This window comes from Podarcis bocagei (genome assembly GCF_964188305.1).
Source record: "Podarcis bocagei genome assembly, chromosome: 8".
Classification (NCBI taxonomy): Eukaryota; Metazoa; Chordata; class Lepidosauria; order Squamata; family Lacertidae; genus Podarcis; species Podarcis bocagei.
In genome coordinates, this window is record NC_138133.1 from 43370693 (window position 1) to 43392764 (window position 22072).

At 39.3% G+C, this 22072-nt stretch overlaps 1 protein-coding gene across 4 annotated transcripts in view; it reads right to left on the bottom strand.

The window, feature by feature from the left end:
* PTPRM (protein tyrosine phosphatase receptor type M) overlaps window positions 1-22072 on the bottom strand; it is a 407502-nt gene that overhangs the window by 84993 nt on the left and 300437 nt on the right. For all 4 annotated transcript variants that reach the window (XM_081205534.1, XM_081205536.1, XM_081205535.1 and 1 more), the window contains 2 exons: window positions 3017-3168; window positions 354-428 (listed from right to left, as the gene is read on the bottom strand). In XM_081205534.1, coding sequence (XP_081061660.1) covers window positions 354-428; window positions 3017-3168 — 227 coding nt within the window. The remainder of the gene's footprint in view (window positions 1-353; window positions 429-3016; window positions 3169-22072) is intronic.

Consider the following 22072-nt stretch of genomic DNA (forward strand, 5'->3'; position numbering starts at 1 on the left):
TTTTTGCGTTTGTTTTGTTTTAATTAACAGCACAACCTCAAGAATAATTTCACTGTTAAGTCTGGGGCATGATCCATTCCTGAGTGGGTGGGTCTTTTGAGCAGGCTAAAATCAGTAACCAACCAGGTTCCTGAAGGAGAGTAATGGCTGGATGATGTAAGAGAGGCATGTCCCAGCTTTTTATTCTGTGTAGGGGTCAGAGGTGGCCTTGGGGTGTGGTTAGAAAAGAGGGATCTATTGAGCCCTCTGTTGATCCCTTTCAAGATGTGTGCAAGTGTGCTTGCATGGGGAAAGACCCTCTATTTCCTAGGAGATTATGATTATTGAAATAAAACAAGCACAGAAATGGTTACCTGGGTAGTAAGAATTAGGAACTGTTGTACTCAGTGTGTTTGTTTTCATTGTAAATGAAGATGGTGAGGATACAGCTGGAAAGAGAAGCACAGTATTCAGGAAAACAAAAGCATTAGTAAGCCACACCGCATTTACAAAATCACCCTTATATGATGAACATAGCAGTAACTGATTAGGTCATTCAAATCTGGTAAAACTGATTTGGTGGAGAAAAATATCCATGAAAAATGGCACTAGACTCCATTAATTTCTTTTATGTTTTATTGGGGCCCTTTGTGCTGTTACCTTTAACATCATCATCTTTTCTCAATAAGACTGAAAATCTTAAGTTATTGAGCGGGGCGGGGAGCCTAAACTACAGCCCCTTCTCACACCAGATTTGCTTGAATTTTCTGAAGAGCAAAGCTGTTGGGATATGAAGATGTACTATGTATTCCTTCCATTGGATTCCTGAGATGATCAGGAAATGTAGGCAGGAACCATACTATAGCAGCTTCAGAGCTTCTATAGGCAATTTTGGAAGATGCTTTAGGTTAAAAGCATTTCTAATTTAGGACGGAATTCTACATCCATTTACTTGGAAGTAAGCCTCATTCAACTCAATGCGACTTCTGAGTGGAGATGGGAGAAAAATTTAATTCAGTTCATATTTAAAGGTGCATCTACCTAATTTGTACTTTCTGAAGCAATATGTAAATTGAAACACAGCCATCCTTTGAAAGTGACACTTCTATGAATTTTGCAATGCAGTTTTCTAGTCAAGTAATGTGAATAAAAATGCATATAATGGAACAAAGTGTGCACAAAAATGTATATATTAGCAAATATTGCATATAAAAATGCATTTTATTTGGAAATATAACTATATAAGGAAAAGCTTTTCAAAACTGTGTATATTAGGCAAAATGGCATACAAGAAAATGTATATTAGGATACATTCACACCACAATACTGATGTACGTTCTGAATTTTTTTTTTTTAAACCACAAACTAATGTGGAAATGTGGGGATGGGGACCTGCATTTAAGATTGGAAAACTGAGAAACTAACAGAAACTGAAATCAACGGACTTGCCCATCCTGATATAAATTAGGGCTGCCAGAATTTCCTGGACATATCCGGGATTCATTCTTCGGAAATAGCATTTGGATGGAATTTCTGACCAACAGCATTTTAATGCTGGACACAAGCCTAATGCTTTCATGGAAACATGAAGCTAGACCACAATAATGTATTCTTTATTGATGCTCCATGTTAATTCATGGAGCATCTTTCTTTCTTGTGGTAGAAAATGAATATTTGTCCATTTCCTGGATAGCCATGTTGGGATTTTCCACCTTAAGTTGCAGACATGTGAGATTGTTACATGTCACATGACTGTTTACATTCCAGCAGAGTTTGCTGGGAACTTCCATTGTGTATAGCTTTTGCTTTTGACTCTCTCTCTCTCTCTCTCTCTCTCTCTGAGGAGACGGCAATGAGAGACAACTTTTTGTGTGTCCTGATTTATGCTTAATAAATCTGTAGCTTGTTAGTATGTTTCCACAAGCCTCACGCCTCTTCTGTTTGCGCAGTTTGCTCTGCTGATATAGTGTGCTCAGGCTTTGAAGTCTGAGTCGCTGATTTATGTCAAGCTGGATGTCAAGGGATTGTCACAGCTGGAAGGGCATGATCCAGCTGGGGACTAGCCAGCTGGCTTCTCGACCCCCGAAGGATGCCGACACATAGTGCCCTCCAGATGTTGTAGACTGCAGCTCTCACCATCTCTGATCATTGTTGAGGCTGATGGGAAATGTAGCCAAAAACAGCTGGAAAGTGCCATACCAGCTACCCTTGGTTTACGGCCTGTGCACTGTTCTGACAGCGGTCAGCATATACTTTGTATGCAGGAAATCCCATGTTCAATCTCTGGCATCTCCTGTTAAAAGGAAGTCAACTAGCAAGGTTGAGAAGAACATCTGCTTGAGGCCTTGGAGGACTGCAATCTATCAGTGTAGACAATCCCAGGCTAGATGGACAAAAAGCCTGACCTGCTATAGGCAGTTTCCTATATTCACTGTTCTATCTTGAGGAGAAAAGTGGAACTATTTTATTGGGCAATAATGGCAATATATGAGATTTGAGCTTCTTCTTCTTTTTACTGTCTTTAAGAATTACTCTAGGTATGAGTCCAAAACATTTATTAATTTCACTAATTCTCTTACCCCAGGAAGCCTGAAATATGTCAATTGTAACATTAATTGATGTTTATGACTGACTAAATGGCTGCCCTCCAAACGCATTATGACATTTTTAGAAAGTGGCTAAACTGACATGGGGACATGCAGCTGGTATGAAAGCAATAAAGCCTTCAGCATTGTAAAAATAAAAAAGGAAATAGAATCCAACACCTGCTACATTGATGTGTGCTTTTTTTGTCAAAGACAAAAATGCAAACTTATCTTTATTTTATAACAACTATTCTTTCTCACCAGAATGCTTGCTGTGATGTAATGAACAGTGAGACATTCTGGGGCCTATGGATTTTCTATGAGTCAATAATCTGCCCATGGAACTGACTAACAAGTATATTAAGAACCATTTACACCTCCCTCCCTCCCTCCCTCCCCTGCCCGACAAAAATAAAAAGTGATTGCTGTATCCCAGTGCATTTTAAACTTACATCTCCCATTTAGATTGTGTGTGTCCATGAAAGAGAAAGCCTCATCACAGTTGGTGCCTTGTTCAGTGTAGCTTTTATCCATTGAGTTCACCATCACTGTCATTTCCTGCCGTGTGCTGCTCAATGTCTCTTTCCGCTTTTTAGCCAATTTCCTTAAGGAATGAACATTAGGGAAGAAAGATGATGCCACAGTAAGCAAGCACAGAATTTATCTTTTTATACCAGCTGTCCATTTGGAAATACAACTTTTACTGACAAAAACCCCCACACATTTAAGTCAACGGTAAAAAACACAATCTTCAATTATGTTAAAACAAATACTTGCTAAAGAGAAAAGCAGTAAAACGTAAATATAACCAGATTCATCAAAACACTATAAAATAGTTGCACTTGTTGTATGGATGGGGTGGGGTGGGGTAAGTGAAATAGAGGTTTTTAGGCTTAATCCAATCCATCAGGGGCACAGAGCCTGAACAGAGAGCAGGGATTGGGAACCTGCACCCTTCAGACGCTGTTGGACTATGTCTCCCATCAACCCCAGCCAGCACAGCAAATGGTCAGGGAAGATTTCAGTTGTAGTCTAGCAACATATGGGTGCCCACAACTTTTCCACAGCTAACACAGTGGATTCCCCTGAAGGCTTCTGTCACCTCCACTCACAAATGCCTATACATGGGCACACATTGTTAGGCTTATTATCAATGACTTTTTATCACCGTCTTTTTAAGCCATTCAACATGGTAACTATCACTGGATCTTGTGAGTATGCACGGACCTTCTCTTCCCTGCAGTGGTCTCTGATGCTACCTGCATTTGCACCTGAGGAAGTGGGGCAGAGAGGGCTCTACTCAGCCTATGACAAGTGTGCATCTAGTTACCTCCCCTGCTCTAAAAGTCTACTGTAACTTATCCATGTCCTTACTGTACAATGTTATACATTGCCCTAGCCCTGCTCTACTCCAGTGGCTGCTGTAGGCAGAGAAAGGAAATACAATGTTTTGTTTCATCATGAGACTGGCAAATTATAGAGGAGGGAGTGAGAGCTATATGTGTGTCTGCTATTACTGCCACCCTTCACACAAAATTTCCAGAGTTAGTGCAGGTTTATATTTTCTGTGAAATAATGAACATTCCAATCAGTTTATAGATAGTGACAGACAGAACTATTAAGCCGGTTAAACTATAAGTATTATAGGGAAAATAGGATATTGGTGAGAGTGAGATCATGCAACAAGCTTATAATGTTCAATTTCATATGAAATTGAAAAAATATCACTGCACAGTGACATTAAACTATATATCAACACTCTTATCAGGCAACATATTTAAACAAGAATTTGCAGCAGCATTTTGTTAAAACAAGATTTTTAAGCAATGGAATGGTCTGAACTTTGGTGATAAAATTGGTTAAAAGAAAAACACTACTTGCTTACTTCTACAAGGTAAGCAAAAAATATATATTCCCCCCCCCCCCTTGTTGTTCAGGATTCATATGAAACGGCTGAATAAAGTCATCATAGAATAAGGAGTTGGGTGTCACCTAGATCTGTCTGCTTTTGAAATTAAGGTGATACAGAACTCCTGATCTGGGGTATGTAAGCAATAACAGACTGGAAGAGGGTCAAAATATTGAAACTCAGTCCCGAATAAACAGAGATAGAGTTCAGCAGCTCTGGAGGGGAATTGTATGTACCACAAGGAAATGGTACTCCCCCCTAAGTATGGCAGACAGTGACTGGAGAGATAGCAGTTTCTTTGGTGACTCCTCATCTTTGGAATGCCTTACTATCATTTCGGGACCAGATAAAAACATTTTGTTTTCCCACATTTTTAAGTCCTAAGCAATCTTTAACTAAGAGCAGTATGATTTTTAGCACGCATTTAAATTGGCTGTTGTTATTTTATTGTTTTATCTATATTAGTATTACTACTTTCAGTTGCACTTCTTCATTTCTTACTACTCTTGTCAGTCACTCTGGCAACATAAATCTATGTTGAGGTGCAATATATTAATTATCTTGGGAATCTCAGGTGAGATATCCACGCAGTGGAAGTTGTTCCCAGTACCAGTCACCACATGGAAGCAGCTTAATAATTTACTGTTGCAAAAGATAAGGCTCAGTAAAACAGTTCTAGACATAGATATATACAGCTTATAGGCTTTGGCAGATATATATATATATATATATATATATATATATATATATATATATATACACACACAGATACATTCAAGTACAAGGTATTTCCATTGCTCCAAATAAACTCCAGCAATTCAAAACATAACACTGGACAAGTAACACCATCAGACTGACCACTCACAGATTAACAGATTGACACTACTGTGCTGATATGCATTAATCACAGATACAATCAGGACTCTGGGCTGTTACCATAGCAAATGGCTTGGCTAACCTTGTACCTGCAATTAGCTCACCCATGGGGAGATTCAAACTCCTGAGGGAAATTAACCCCTTCTCATTTCTAGTTACTCCAACAAATTATGGGTGGGATGCACCTAACCAGCCATATTAGTAAAAGTCCATGTCCAATGACTCCTGCTTGCACAACGGGGCATTCTTCCCTCTCTTCCCCGATGCCCCCTGAAATTGGGGGGGGGGGAGGAAAACCCCTAAAACAGCATGTGGAAGAAGGAGTATTGTTCTGTCAGGCAAGCTGGGGTGCTTGCACAGATGGAACAACTGGTACCTTTGCAGGGTTCCTGATTACATGGAGAGATCCCATGGGTGCACGTGGTACACATGTGGGCTCTATTCAGAACTTCCAATGAACATCTAGAGATCAAAAGCAGGGATAGGACGAATGATCCCAATTCCTGTCTCCACACATTCAATGAAGGTCTGAAAACCACTTTAGTCCTCCTACATATGATTAGCAAACTGAAAAACCAATCTAAAGAAACATGTTTCCAGTTCACCAATATCTCCAGGTTCTTTTCAAAGCTCCATATAGCATGTTTTGAACTGCCAACTACAATTCTCAAAAGATGTCAGTCATTTCTAGATGGGTGATTGACAGAGATCAAGAAAACTTTGTTATATTGCTAGAATCAAGAGTATCTAAAAATGAGAAAGATTTTAGGGTCACTATATGATTTGCAAGGAATATGGTATCCAATTATTATATGATTAAAAAGGAAAGTTTTTTAAAATGATGCTTAAATTTGTCATAAAAACACACAATCCAAAATAATGAGTACTTATTTTGTTTCTCTTTGTTCAGGTATTTGTCATATTCTCTTTCAAAATATTCCTGTATTGAATTCAATTTCTGTTCAAGTACAAAAAAGTACAAAATGGCTGAAGTCACCTATCCACCACCTAGAAGCTATTTTAGCTATTCTACAAAATATTGAAATAGAAATTTTAAAAAGAATAAAATCAGAAAACCATATATAACAAGGATGTCAACTCTTGGCTCAGGTCACAGGTAAAAATGAATTTAACAGCTATATGCTAGTCAAGGCTGGCCATTTTAAAAGACCACCCCTGAAGTTACAATGACTGACATTCTGTTCAAAAACAACCCTGAGCCAGGAAAAAGAATTTGAGGGAAAAAGCATTGAAAACTCTTAGCAGAACTATAGGACAAATATATGAACAGCTCCTACCGGCTATTATTTCTGACTATATTTGATTCTATCATTCCACCTCACCCCCACATTTCCACTCACTCTGTTGGAATATGAACACCACTGAAAACATGCAAGTTGAGCAACTAGTATTAATTTTGACGGGTGTAATTTTTCACAATTGGTCAAAAGCCATTGTTTGCTTTTGACTCTTGGGGAAAATTAGGGTATTTATTTTTGCCTGACTTAACGTGCTATAAAAGTCTCTATAAGTTCGAGGGATGCCATGACTGTTTTTAAGTTTGCTGTCACCAGTTTTACCTGAAATTATTTAGGGTAGGCAATATAGCCTTGCAATACTTCATTGAATAACACTCAGATCTACTTTTATATGAATACATTATCTGTTATGTAATAATGAGCATACCAACCTTAGTGGGCATAGCCAAATATTCAAAAGAAAAAAACACAGCAGGATAAAATTCAAGCAATTTATTAGTGATGTATACTATGAACAGCAGAAAGTACAGAAAATACAGACATACCGTATTTTTCGCTCTATAAGATGCACCAGATCACAAGACGCAACTAGTTTTTTGAGGAGGAAAACAAGAAAAAAAATATTCTGAATCTCAGAAGCCAGAGCAGCAAGAGGGATTGCTGCGCAGTGAAAGCAGCAATCCCTCTTGCTGTTCTGGCTTCTGGTATAGCTACGCAGTCTGCATTCGCTCCATAAGACGCATACACATTTTCCCTAATTTTTTAGGAGGGAAAAAGTGAGTCTTATAGAGCAAAAAATACGGTAGTTCAAGTATGCCAGTCTCGGTTGCTTTAATTCTTAACATATACTTTTGTTTTTGATTAGTTGTATACTGCTTTGAAAAGATGGGCGCAGAAAATCAGTCTTTATAAATGACAAAAAATACAGAAGAAATAAATCCCTGCAAATGCAAAGGCCCACACTTGATCTACCAGTTCAAGTGTTAGTATTGTTTATGTGTTTGTGTTGTTTATGTGACTCAGTCACATTTATTTGTTCCATATATAACGTAACATTCCAATGTGAAATAAATGTCTGTGTCATGAGGTGTTCTGCTTGAGTTGTCTTTCATATATCAAGGCAGTAGAAAAATACATTTCAATTGCATATAAAGTAGAATTACATTTTCCCATTAGTAAAAAAAAGTTCATATTTGTCCTATTGCTTTAAAAATGAAATCTGATATTTGGAAAGTTTGCCTTCTTCACCCTCGTTTTTTCTTACAATATCAAAGAAGCACAGTAAAGAGGAAATAAACAGATACCACTGAGGCCTGTTCAGGGGGTAGCTGTGTGATATATAGCAGCAGACAACGTAGGCATGAAAGGTTTTCACTGGCTCTCCTTTATGACAGATTCTGAAATTCTCATCTTGAGACTAATTACCATTTTAGGGGGGAAAGAGACTAATGATTAAAGAGTCCACCTTCTTATTCAGTCATGCTGTCAATTGTATACAGAGCTTGAAACATATTAAGAGAGGTATGCGCTGTAGGCATCCATCTTCTGTTGCTTTTATGAAGCTAAGTAGGAGGCCTTTTTAAAACTAATGCAAATATATTCGGAGATGTCCTGTGATACACCAAAGCTACATCTGTGAAAAGGCCACCTTTGATCCATATAGTAGGTAACTCAAGGACCCATATGATATGACTCTGTGATAGCACTTCGGAGCTAGAGGTTATATTGATACCTCTAGATGCCACCATGCTTTGTAACCACAATTCAACCCTTTGATTTTATGCTAATATACATATCCTGAATAATTTCAAACACATGTCGCCTTTCTTCTTGTCTCTATGAAAATTGGTTGGTTTCTATGAAAATTCTAACTACAAATGTTTCCCTTTTCCAGACAAAGGACAGTCAATGCTGTGTCATTCACACAATGCCTCAATAAGAGATAAAGTTTGTGCTTAGACTTATGCTGGGTATCTGAATGTACTTTCCACATAGTAAAACTCTGTTGTAGAAGCAGTAATTAAACCTTTATATAACTGCAAAAGGAAAACTTCTAGCTTTCTGGTCTCTGAAATGACAAATGCCATCATGTTAAAAACTGCCGTGTTATTATATGTAAAGAAAAGGATTTGGTGGCTGCTTCTCCTTTTAGAATTACTTTATAGTTTTCTCAACCGATTAAGAATGGGAAGTCACATCCTTGGGCTTACAAGCGTAATCATAGGTGGCTATATATTTTAAACCATCCAGCATAAATCGCTATCCCGAAATCGTGCAGTAAATTGTCCGTAATGCAATAGTTCTAAACAAGTGCACCAAAACTCATAGGGAAGTCTTGAAGGGAAAATTCTATGCTGCCCAGACTTTGTGGTTGGGCTAGTACACAAAGCACTTAGACCAAGTCAAAATACTTTATATGTTGCCAATTTAGGGTGCACACTATGTGCATACATGCATGCATACTGACACTTTTATTTCATTATGACCTATTAAATAAAAAGTTCAACCTGATTCCATATGGCAACATTTGGTATAATAAGAGCAAGGGGGGGGGGGAATCAGTTACATAAATTAGAGCCTTAGCAGTCAGGTAAGATAAAACATGCAGAAAATAAACATGGAAATGTGTATCCCATTTATTTATCTAAATGAAATCTTTCCAGTCATATTATTTCTGTATTTGCAGAAAAAGATGGTCTCTGACACAGCCATCAACAGACCCTGCCTGTCTTGGAAGAGCTGGATGTCCCTCCCTCTCTCCCTTAATGAGCTGAAGAACACCATCAACACTCAGGCATGTGGCAAAGACGGAATCCCGACAGAAGTGTTGGAAGCCAGATCCATTTCCCCCTCACGACACACCTCCATGGCCCCCTCTTGTGGTGTTTGGAACAGGGATTCGTGCCACAAGACATGCATGACTCCAGCATTGTGACCTTCTCCAAGAACAAAGGTGACCGCCATGACTGTAACAATGATTGTGGGATCTCCCTGCTGAGTACAGTGGGGAAAACCTTCTCCTGTGTAGTTCTCTACAGAGTAGTGTCACTTGCTGACTGGGTCTATCTAGAGTCATAATGTGGCTTTTGAGCTCAGAGATCAACAGTCAACATGATTTTCTCACTGCACCAGCTGCAGTAGAAATGCCGAGAGAAGAGATGTCCCTTGAACCTCACCTACATAAACCTGACAAAGGCTTTTGATCTTGTCAGTTAAAAGGACTCTTCACACTGCTCAACAAGATAGAATGCCCACCTAACCTTCACAAGATGATTGTGTCCTTCCATGAGAATATGTGCAGCACCGTCCAAGTTGACGGCTCATACTGAAATGCCTTCCCTATAAACAGCAGTGTAATATAGGGCTGTGTTGTTGCTGTGATTCTCTTTGACATATTAATAGTTCTTGCTCTCTTATGGCTTCAACTTGGCTGAAGCAGGTGTGTACATCCATTCAAGGAGCGACAAGGGTCTATTCAACTTGGTATGTCTTCAAGCCAAAAGTGCAGGGAGCCCTTTTCTGAGAGATGTTGAGGGGGCAGGTAAGCCCCACCCTGCATAATCGATCACAATGCACACACACCATTTGAATTACAGTGCCCATCAACTTGGGGGGGGGTTCATCCTCCTCAAATATTTTATGGGGGAGCTGAAAAGACCTTGGCTCCTAGGAGTTGGCTCCTATGCCTGGTAGATACAGTTGGGACAACTTAATCTAACACAACACTATGTGCTGGTAATGATATTTATTTGTTTAGAGGAGGAGTTGAGCAGAAGCATCTATGAAGCCTCTGAGTCAGTGGAAATGTATTAATAATGATTGTGGATGACAGGAGAAAGACTGGGCTATTTTTTTTGGGGGGGAGGGCCTTAGAAACTTTGGAGGGCTGTGCCGCACTTCGTCCAACAGAGAAGCCTTCACTGCTACCAAGCACTGGCCTGGCATTAAGGAATAACACAAACCACAGGGACAGAGGGCTCACACTCACCAAGGACTAGCATGCAGGACATTTGCCTAATTCCTCCTTCCGTTCACTGACTGACTCAGTGAGTCAGGTGTTCCTCCCCCTATATAACAGCCAAACAATGCTCAAAACATACGATGCCAGCAAGAAAACAGTGATAAAACTGAAAGTAGCCACAGGCTTAATATATGATCACATAGAATAGCCAAGACAGAGATAATTTTAAACAGCACCTATGCAGCAGCCGTATTTTGAAGAATCCTGAGGAATCCCTCATGTGCATATAGTTTCATGTACACCAACCTTGCCTTCCAATTGGCATTGCAAACCCAAAATGTGTAACTGTTAATCTATTGTTTATTCAATGCCACCGACAGAAGTTAATAGATGGTTATAAACTAATTGAGTGTGTCTGTACTGTTATCTGCTCATTCATCTCACTTTTTCAATTTAGCTTCGTTAGTGTTCCATATGGTACAGTGGCCCTGCTGCTTGGAGCAGCCATTCTCCACAAAAAAGCCCTTCTAACAACAGGAAGCTAATAGTTTAACTGTTCCTCTAAATTTGTTTGACAAAACTGACATTTAGCACATCATGTCACGTTGTCAGTAATCTGCAATTTACCCCTAGGCAGTCAGTGGATGCTCGTTTTATTTACTTCTCATAGTTAAGAGCGTAATTAATATTCCACTCTGAAACAAAGATTAGAGATTTGACAAACATTGTAATTTAAATTCTCCATTATAGCAAACATTAAAATCAAGCATCTTCTATATGCGCCATTACGTAAATGACACGTGTAGCTGTAATTTAACTTTTTAGATTTTAATACCACAAACTAATTTCTGCTGTCAGTTTAATGAGTTGGAAAACACAAATCTTAGCACTCTTGCACAGACTAATAGTTAAATTAGAGGGAGAGCATGGTTTGGTTATTTTAACTCTTTAACTATCCTATGCAAGACTATAAATTATGGAGGGATATTACATTAAAATGTTTTAGCTGCTAAATGGGTGCAAATTACAAAGAGCTCAGGAGTAACTGCTAAGGCAACATTTCTATATTTTGTTCTATATTACTGTGACTTTGATAAGAAAATAAAGAATAGACTGAGGGTATTTTACAATAGAGTATGATGGCCGCTGTTCACTTAGAATTCCAGCAAGCACCCACATACATTTAAGTCAAGGGCATTAGGAACATAGAAAGCTACTTTCTATAAAGCCAGTCCACTGGTCCACCTAGTCTTTCAAAACTGTATCTGGAGATGCTAGTGATTGTGCCTGGAGCATCTGCATGGAATGCATGTGCTAATACCACATTGTGTAGTAATGAGTCTATAGTGTGTGAGTGCTGTTCATTGAATAAATCTACTAAATACCACAACAATTATATAGTGTCAGTAATGACTTTGTCATAGCAACATATTACCAAAATTCACTATGAATACTCATGGGGGGATTATTATACAAAGTCCAAATTAACACATAACATTTTAAAACAATTTAAAACACACACACCCCAAATAAAAATAAAACAACGCCCAATAGAAATAATAAGCTTTCCCATACCCAACCTCAAGGGCCTGCTAGGCAAATTGCATATTCTCTCCATTATCCTGTGGTTTGGTGTTAGCTTGATTCACATCCAGGACTGACTTTTCCATTCCAAGGCCACCCTGGCATTGGGCTAACATATGTTATGAGTTTGGAGGAGGTGGCGGAACTGGTTAAGTACCATATATACTCGTGTATAAGCCGAGTTTTTCAGCACATTTTTAATGCTGAAAAAGCCCCCCTCGGCTTATACTCGAGTGAGGGTCCCACTTACTGTTTGTTGCCACCACTCTGCCAAGCGCGGCTCCCTTGTGCCTGCCCTTGCAGCGGCAGAGGCTGTTGTCAATGGCGCCTTTGCCACTGTTTGCATTTCCTACCCTAGGCTTATACTCGAGTCAATATGTTTTCCCAGTTTTTTGTGGTAAAATTAGGTGCCTTGGCTTATATTTGGGTTGGCTTATACTCGAGTATATATGGTGTCCCTTTGTGGATAAAGACCAGATGAACAATTTAAGAGCTGGGTTGCAAGAAGCTGCATCTAAGATGGCAAAGAAGCAACAAGGGGAACTAGGGAGAATGGCTGTGTGAGTGAGCAAAAGAGCTGGGGAGAGCTGCTGCGAAGCTCAGGACATAGAGACATGTTTAGTTATGTGCTGCTCTGTGCTGGTCTCTGAGGCTGCCCTGATAACAGCATGGGGGGGGGAATATATGTTGGGGTGTTATTTATTATTAAGTTGTTGTTGGCATCCATCTGTCTTGAGAGATGGAAGTGAGTGCCACTGGGGGTAAAGCCAAACTGCTGGAGTGCCTCCTGTGGCTGTAGAGACCAATATGGGAGAAACATGTTTTATTGCTGCTGAGCCGGATGAAGGCGTCTGGTTTTGCTGTTAAAGATGCACCACGGCATTTATTCTCTTTGCACTATTATTATTATTATTATTATTATTATTATTATTATAAAAAATTTCTACACCACCCTTTACCCAAGGATTACAAGACGATTTACAACATAAAAATGCAAAAATAATACAACAACAACAAAAATCACCAAGCAGTACCCCTCGACAGTTTATAAGGTCATAGTTTGTTTAATGAGCCAAAGGCCTGGGAAAAGAGGCATGTTTTGCTTAGCACCTAAAGATATGGAACAAAGGCGCCAGGTGAGCTTCCCTGGGGAGAGCATTCCACAAATGGGGAGCCACTGTAGAGAACACCTGTTCTTGTGTTGCCACCCTCCAGACCTCTCACTGAGGAAGCAGATGAAAAAGGGCCTCAGATGATGATCACAGGGTCCAGTTTGGTTCCTATGGGGAGGGGCGCTCCTTGAAGTATTGTGGTCTTAACCCAATTTTTAAGGCTTTATAGGTCAAATCTAACACCTTTTTCTGTACAATGTAGCACATCAAATGTAAAAAAGGACTATATGACTTGTGAAAAGACAATTCACATTTTTGGTGAACCATGAAAATCTTTTAAAAAAATTATTTAAAAACACAATCAACCCAGCACTTTGAATTGTACTTGGACTGCAGTTAGAGAGTAATCCTGAGAGCCCCTCCATTGTACAGTGGTACCTCGGGTTAAGAACTTAATTTGTTCTGGAGGTCCGTTCTTAACCTGAAACTGTTCTTAACATGAGGTACCACTTTAGTTAATGGGGCCTCCTGCTGCTGCCGCTAGACAATTTCTGTTCTCATCCCGAAGCAAAGTTCTTAACCCGAGGTACTGTTTCTGGGTTAGTGGCGTCTGTAACCTGAAGCGTATGTAACCTGAAGTGTCTGTAACCCGAGGTACCACTGTAGTCTCAGGTTGTAGATATGTGCAAATAAACCATATATCATAAAGCCACCGCAATCTCCGCTGTGCCCCTTTGTCCAGACACCCGTGTAAAGCTTGCCTGGAATCTAACACTGCTGTAGAGATTGTGGGTGGCATGTATCAATCCTGAACCCAAGCTCCAGCCACACGACAGATAAAACAATATAGTCCCTCAGTGCAAAATGACAACAAAAATCCATATCCAAAATGCTTGCCTCCAATTGAAAAATGATTCCAGCTTCCAAGTTGGTCCATATGATTTATACCAATGATGGTTTTTCTTGCAAGGTTAAGTGACAATGAGGCCATATAGACAGATTGGGGAAGTCTAGGCGCCTCTCAGGAAAACAAATGGACTACAGCTCTAATTTATGGTAATTTGGGCTAGAATTCCAGCTTCATAAATTTTGTGCGACTGATTAAAATTATTATTATGTAGAACACCTCTAGGCAACTGTACTGGCTCATTAAACACGGAAGCCTGAAATTATCTGCTCTGTAAGAAGTGTGTGTGTGTGTGTGAGAGAGAGAGAGAGAGAGAGAGAGAGAGAGAGAGAATGAGAATATTAAGCAGCAGGACGGAAAGAGTTGGAAATATTTTCAAACCTTTTCCTCAGTCAATCTTGAGACACACCCACAAAGAACACAGACTTGACAAAGAAGCTGCTGTGTCTCTCTCTTCTCAATCTATGCTAGTGAGAAGCTACTGACTCTCCTGACTTCTGCACAAGACTTCATTAGTCACTGCCAACTTCAATCTGTTTCAGTTGTTTTACATTCAATTCTCAAAGGAAGAACACTCTCCCCAGTGATCACAGCGGGCTAAACTTATGAAAGATGAACTGGCTCATTTTGTAATAGATCTCGACTCATTCTACCAGCTCTAAATTGGGGGGGGGGGGACACACACACCCTATAAATATTATTAAAAGGAAGGGGTGTGTGCTCAAATATATGCAGTGGACAGTTTCATTAACTATGAACCCCGAAATTTGTTATTCCCTCCAAGCCAGTTCCAAAGCTTTTCAGCCATTTTGCAGCATGAACCCCATGTTTTGCAGCACTCTCACACTAAGTAACTGATACAGCAAACCAGAGTTCGCAGTTCATACACAGAAATCCAACAGTGTCCTATTCACTCAAAACTGGTCCCAAAGTTTTGCAATCGTTTTGCATAGGTTTTCAGTGAAAACCCCACATTTTGTGGTGCCCCCAAACTGAGTAAATGATGCTCACACTGGGATCATAGGTATTAAAATGAAACTCAAAACCACCTGATTCACTCCAAACGGTTGCCAAAGTTTTGCAGCATTTTGCAGCGAAAACCCCATGTTTCACAGTGCCCCCCCAAACACAGCAAGTAAATACATCAAACCAGGCTTCAAAGTTAATGCCACTATAGTTAACAGCACTCAAATTCCCACATTGTCTAATTTACTCCAAACCAGTGCCAAAGTTTTGCAATTATTTTGCTACAGTTTACAGAGCAAACCCCATGTTTGTCATGTCTCCAAAACTGAGTTATTGATACTCAAACCAGGGGTCATAAGTAACACCCCAAAATGCAACATTTGGTGACTTGCATACTTCTGACTTACTGGGATTAAAAAAAATTATTATTATTTGTAGAAAACAAAAATACATACCAAATGAAAGTAAGTACCTGTACAGTTCTGTTTAAAGTTACCAAGTTTTATACAATCATTAAGCACAACCCAAGCAGTCAACATAACCACAAAAAAACTGAAATGGAACCAAAGCTTAAAAACAAACCAAAAACCGTCTCAAAATTGATTGTAAACATTTCTGCTATTAGGCGATCTTAAGGAATCAGCCCAGCATCAGAGTTGTATGCAACTGAAGAGTTATATGCAGCAAATTTATGTTTTGGGGAATTCCAAAGGCTTGGGCAAACCAATCAGCCTCTCAAATGAACCCTTCTATGGCTGTCAGTGTAGTGGTCTTGGCATATTAATTTATAAAGAGAGATTGTGTTCTTTTTCAGTCAGCTAAGGGAATTTTCCTGAGCATGGCCCTTAGGTCTAATTCAGCTACAGCTTGGCTACTTTTTGATAAAAGGTCATGTTTAATTTTTTTTCTAGGGACAAGAAAATCTTATAAAAATCACACCAACAGTTTCTATTCTTAAGTGGATTGGTGGAGATAATCATGTGGCAGAAACCTATCAAGCTTACTGCTCATACAATGATCACTGCCATGCTTTTTGGGTTTTGTGTAGCTGACTTTTTCTTTAGCAGTCTTGTGGTGGCAAAACAGCTGCATATCTGTTGATATCTCATTGTAAGTCTGTCATCACATCTAGATAAAAGGTTTTAGTCCACTTCTGTAAATGATATAAAATATTTCTCTTTAAAAGTAATCCTGAACCATGTTCATTACTTCCCCCTTTTATTCACCTACTTGGAATGTACAGTGGTATCTCTGGTTACGAACTTAATTCGTTCCAGAGGTCCATTCTTAACCTGAAACCGTTCTTAAGCTGAGGTACCACTCAGCTTAATGGGGCCTCCTGCCGCTGCGCTACTGCCAGGTGATTTCTGTACAGTGGTACCTCTGGTTACGTACTTAATTCATTCCGGAGGTTCGTTCTTAACCTGAAACTGTTCTTAACCTGATTTGCCACTTTAGCTAATGGGGCCTCCTGCTGCTGCCGCGCCGCTGGCGTGCAATTTCTGTTCTCATTCTGGGGCAAAGTTCTTAACCCGAGGTACTACTTCCAGGTTAGCGGAGTTTGTAACCCGAAGTGTTTGTAACCCGAGGTGTTTGTAACCCAAGGTACCATTGTAATTAGGTAGTTAATGACTCATGAAAGCATAAAGAGGAGAAAATATTGAGTAGCAACAATGCCATAGAAATAACATAAAACAAGTTCATTAAGTGGACTTTCACCTGGACAAAGCAGGTACGTAAAGGAGGTTTTTCTTAATATCTCCCTTCTTAAAAATAATTATTTCATCATAATTTTGTTGATTTTCTTCTTTTTACATACCTGCTTTTTTAACCACACAGAATGCAATGTTTCAGCATAGTCTTAAAGCAATCTAGTATTTGATTTCTTAAGACTTCCAAATATATCACTAATAGAACCTTACTTGCACATTCTATTGTGAATTAAATGCCATCAGTTAAAGGTTGCTTCCTTACCAGGATATACTGCAATTATTTTGTGAAAACTTCCAAAACTTATTTTGATTTTTCATAAACCTTATTCTCTAAGTAAAACAGTTTCCTGAACATGGAAAAACCCCAACAAAAAGATGCTGCACTCTGAAACCATTATGCACCTAAAATGAAATTCATTTACACGTGCAGACATTACAGGCAGAGATGAAAAGATAGGCAATAATGTAGGAACGTTAACTATGGGTAAACATTTCAGCAGAATGGTTCTGAACTGAAAGCTGCAACATTTATTTTGGATGTGTCAATTTGTTCTGAAATACCTGCATAATAAGTGCTGCTGTGTGTTGACATTTTGCATCGTATGGCTAATGGAGGAAGCATAATGGAAGCATGATAGGCAGGAATGTGACAGTCAATATATCTAGCATTTGACTTTTAACTATACCTCTCCTAGTGAAAACCTTTTGAATTGTAATTTTATGACACTGCAGATAACTAGGGAAACTCCACCAGGCACTGCAGAATACTGCACCATTTCCGTTCAAGTAAATGGAGCTTGCACAGAGCACCCCGACAAGGCCTATTAAATTGCACAGAGGCTGAATACAAATCGGCTGCTCTTGCTGTCCTGCAGTTGAACTTTTAGATGGGGACATTTTCAATGCACGTTTGCCTGTTCAAGCCTCTCAAAATCAAACTGTATTTATTTATTTTAATTGTACTTTGGATCTTTTTGTTACCTGAGATTACTCATCCCTAAGCTGGAAACTTAGCCCCTTGGCACTCATTTAACACTGCTACACGGAAGTGTCGAGTGGAAAACAGATCATTAACAAATAGAAGTTAAGGCTTGCAAATTGTACAGAGACGCATGGGCGCAGGTCACAAACGGGAGAATCTTTCTAAAAACTATAAACTCTAATTGAAACGACTCAACGAATTATTTTGCTTGTGCTGCACTATTTGTTGTGATTTACTTACATATCAATGCATTTGGGCCTATCACAATGAGGGAAAGTGATGTTCTGCCACCGTCACATTCAAACAAGGTAACATACTTGTTCATTATAGTACTTTGAACCTGCTGTATCAGCAGGTACAAATCCATGTAATGCAGACTCAGCTTTTTACTCATGAAGAAAGGAAACCATGAAGTTTTCGATACTTGAAAGTAAGAACTGTATGAACAGAAGCCTGCTTTGACGTTTTAAGCTCGTTTCATTTCCCCACCCCTGCTGCACTACACCTAAGAAAAGGATGTATCATCTCTGTGCTAAATTTAACTTACTATGTTATAGTATAAACATGTCCTGCAATGGCAGATGAGTCCATAGGGTTGTTATTGTAAGTATCAGCCACATTTTAATTCTGTCAGTTTTACATGTCCGTTTCAAATCTCCTGAAACAAAACCCAAGTAGGCTCTTTTCTGCCATATTCTGACCAAATACTGCAGCCAGATGATCTGCTGCCATTGTTCCCATTGCAATGAGGTTAAAGATTAATTATAATACTATCTGAAGTTTTGTTAGCATACATTTTTGGAGGCATGCCATTTTGAATAGTGGTGAAATGTGAAGCCCCAACTCACTGGTGCCACCTGACATACTTTTTATCAGGCATTTTTTTTAAAAAACACCACACTATTTTTTGAAGAGTTTTTGATTACAAAAGAAATGTGCTGAGAACATGACTGCAGTAGAAGAGTCGGAGTGGAACTTTTAAATACATTGAAATAGTATAATTTAAGTTAGGTAACTACAGCATTTTGAGTTTCCAAGTCTTTCATACTTCAGAGACTACTCCTAAAAGTTGGGGTGTGTGCACCATAGAGGAAGGGATTGGGCTCAGAGCTCCTTATATCTATGTCATAGACAAGTGTTGGGAGGTAGATTTTTTGCAACTGCAGCAACAGCTACCAGAACCAACGTTTTAATAAAACAGAGAAGCCCTTATGTTGTCATAAACTGCCTGGCGAGATCAAGAAAGATGGAACACCAGTGTTTCACAAACATATAAATATCCAATGAAATGCACAGGAATATAGAAAGCTGCCTTAGACTGAGTCAGAGCTTGCAATGTATGGACTGTGTGTGTTGCTCTAGAACGAAGCATCTTATGCAAATTGCAGTAAGTAACTGTGTCCTGATTTGCTAGGTATTGCCAAGCTCAAGGAAAGACAGGTATTGGGAAGAACTGGTGCTTCTTGTTGCCCTGCCTGGACACTATTTTTCCATGGGGGGAAAGTTGTTTTTTCTCTCTCCCATTCTGGAAACTTATGAATGCAGGAATAGGTCATGCAGGATCCACTCAGGAAGACAGGCAGAGTGATTATAAAATGGGAGAATAGGAATGGGAAAGTGGTCAAGCTCTGGGATTAAAGGGGGAGGAACTGGCTGCTTTTGGTGGCTTGCTGTCCATTTGTCTTATGGGCCAACTATCCCCAAGTGCTTCTCTAATGATCTACATGTAGGCTCCTATAATGTTTTCATTCTTTTATAGTTCTGCTGTACGGAATCCATGGTACATTCACGATGTATTCCTTATCATTCTTTTTCCATCCCACAGTTCTTAATGTAGTGTTTTGGTTTTGCTGCAATTATAACTCAAGATATAGGCCAAGTATGTCTTCTAGACACATACTTCTCAGTCTCATCACCACCTTCAATCAAGTTCAAATGGAGTTTTTATCAAGATTTAAGTGAAATGAATTATAGAAAAATGACCTTCCTTATCACAATACTTTTCATTTCTTTCTCATTATAGCACCTTTCAGTGATACAGCTAGTAGGCTGCAGACCATTTCCTTTCATTTCTAGATTTTTCACTCCTTCAAAGCTATTACAGACATCAAGGTATAGTCTACTTAAAAAAAAGAACTTTCTAAGAATCCATTGTGCTTTCAAAACTAATCTTCCTTCTATTTATATATCAACAGGAGGGGAAAAAACCCCTATCCACTGCAGTATTTCACTAAATAACTACAGGGATTTCAAAAAGAAAACATGACAATTTCACTCCAAAATGTCAAGATTCAATTCTCCCCACTATGCTTCTCGGCGCACACAAAGAAAAGGATGAAATACATCCCAAAGTGTCATGAACGAGCACCAATAAAAAATGTCACATTTGGGTAGATGGCTATTGATGGAGCTCTGAGAAGAAGAACAGTAAGAGGTAGTCACTAATAATAGTAATTCCTCTCTCTCTCTCTCTCTCTCTCTCTCTCTCTCTCTCTCTCACACACACACACACACACACACTGTACTAAGCAGAGAAAAGTATTACAACGGAAGAGGTAAGCAACAAAACAGCCTAGGATGAATAATAGCCAGCAATGACACAAAATATAAACTCACTATCTACAAGCACCCACCACAGATTGACTGGATTTGTGCAGTTTTTCAGTCTTTCAAGAAAACTAGCAGTGGCAGCTGAAATGATCAGTTTTCCCACCTCCATTTACTTAGTAAATGCTTGTGTTCCAGGGAGGAGGATTATAAAAGAACTGATGATACTTTTAACTTCAGCAGTCAGTGAGTGAAAAACCTCTTGCTACAAATTTTCACGACAGCCTTTTATCACTGGGAATAAAATACATAAACAGTTGCGCTGGAAAAGAATGAATCATGCCCAGGTATAATGAATGTTATTTCTAATGCATTGCATTTAACAATACTGAAGGGTAGTGTAGGTTGAAGCATCCAGGTGCCAACTCTATCTCAATGCAACACGTGGATTATACTGATCTGTTGTGTTCTCCATCTACTTAGAAATAACAGGAGAAAAATGAAATATAAAATGGCCAGAATTATGCTGGGGCTGATTACAAATAGTTAGAACTTGTGGGTTTAAAAAACAAAATACAAGATGTTCATAAAATCATTAATTTGTGTAGAATATATTATAACATGTAAAAATATTCTCATAGTTTCAAAACACAGGAACAAAGGCTCGCCCATTTAAACTGATAAGCAGTTGGAAGATAAACAAAAAGAAGTAGTTGTTCACATAATACAAGCCTGATCTGTGAAAGCCATTGTTGCACGATAGTGTAACAGTCACTAGCATAAAATAACTTAAAAGGGTTAGAAAAATTATGGAGGTATATTTCACAGAATCATCGGAAGGGATGGGGGGGGCTCATCTAGTTCAACCCCCTGCAATGCAGGAATCACAGCTATAGAATCCCTGACAGGTGGCCATCCAAACTGCTTAAACATATCTAATGCAGGAGAGTCCAGAACCTTCCAAGGTACCGTATTTTTCGCTCTATAACACGCACCTGACCATAACACGCACATCGTTTTTAGAGGAGGAAAACAAGGGAAAAAATATTCTGAATGAAACAGTGGACGTATCATTTTTGTGCTTCATGCTGTGGCCACAGACATGTGATCTGATGGTGAATTTGGGGTGACCCAATGCAAAAATCCTGAGAATCCCTGTAACCACTTTTTTTGCACCATTGCAGCCCCAGGCAACAGTGGGTGCGTGATTTTTGGGGGGCAGGCTGTAGCCATGGACATGCTGTGTGCTCTGATGGTGAATTTGGGGTGACCCAATGCAAAGATCCTGAGGATCCATGTGGATCCATGCTTTGTAACCACATTTTAAGTGGGGAGGGAAGGAAAAACACAGAAGGCTAAGAATGCAGGAGAGGGCTATAACGTGAGGAAAGGAAGGCAAAAGTCCCCCCACCTACCCACACAAGCCAGCCAGCGCTCTCTCTCTCTCTCTCTCTCTCTCTCTCTCTCTCCCTCCCTCCCATCTGCATGTTTTCCGGCTGCCTGATATTTATTTTTTTTAATTGCCTTGACAGAAGAAAGCATTTTAACTGCATTAAGAACTATTTAGCAGCGAAACCTAAGCTTTGCCATCCCTTAAGAGGTACACAACACTGTAATCTTCCAGATCGCATGAATTTACAGGCAAAACACTGTTTAAGGATTTCATCCTTTTAAATTGAAGAAAGCATATTTG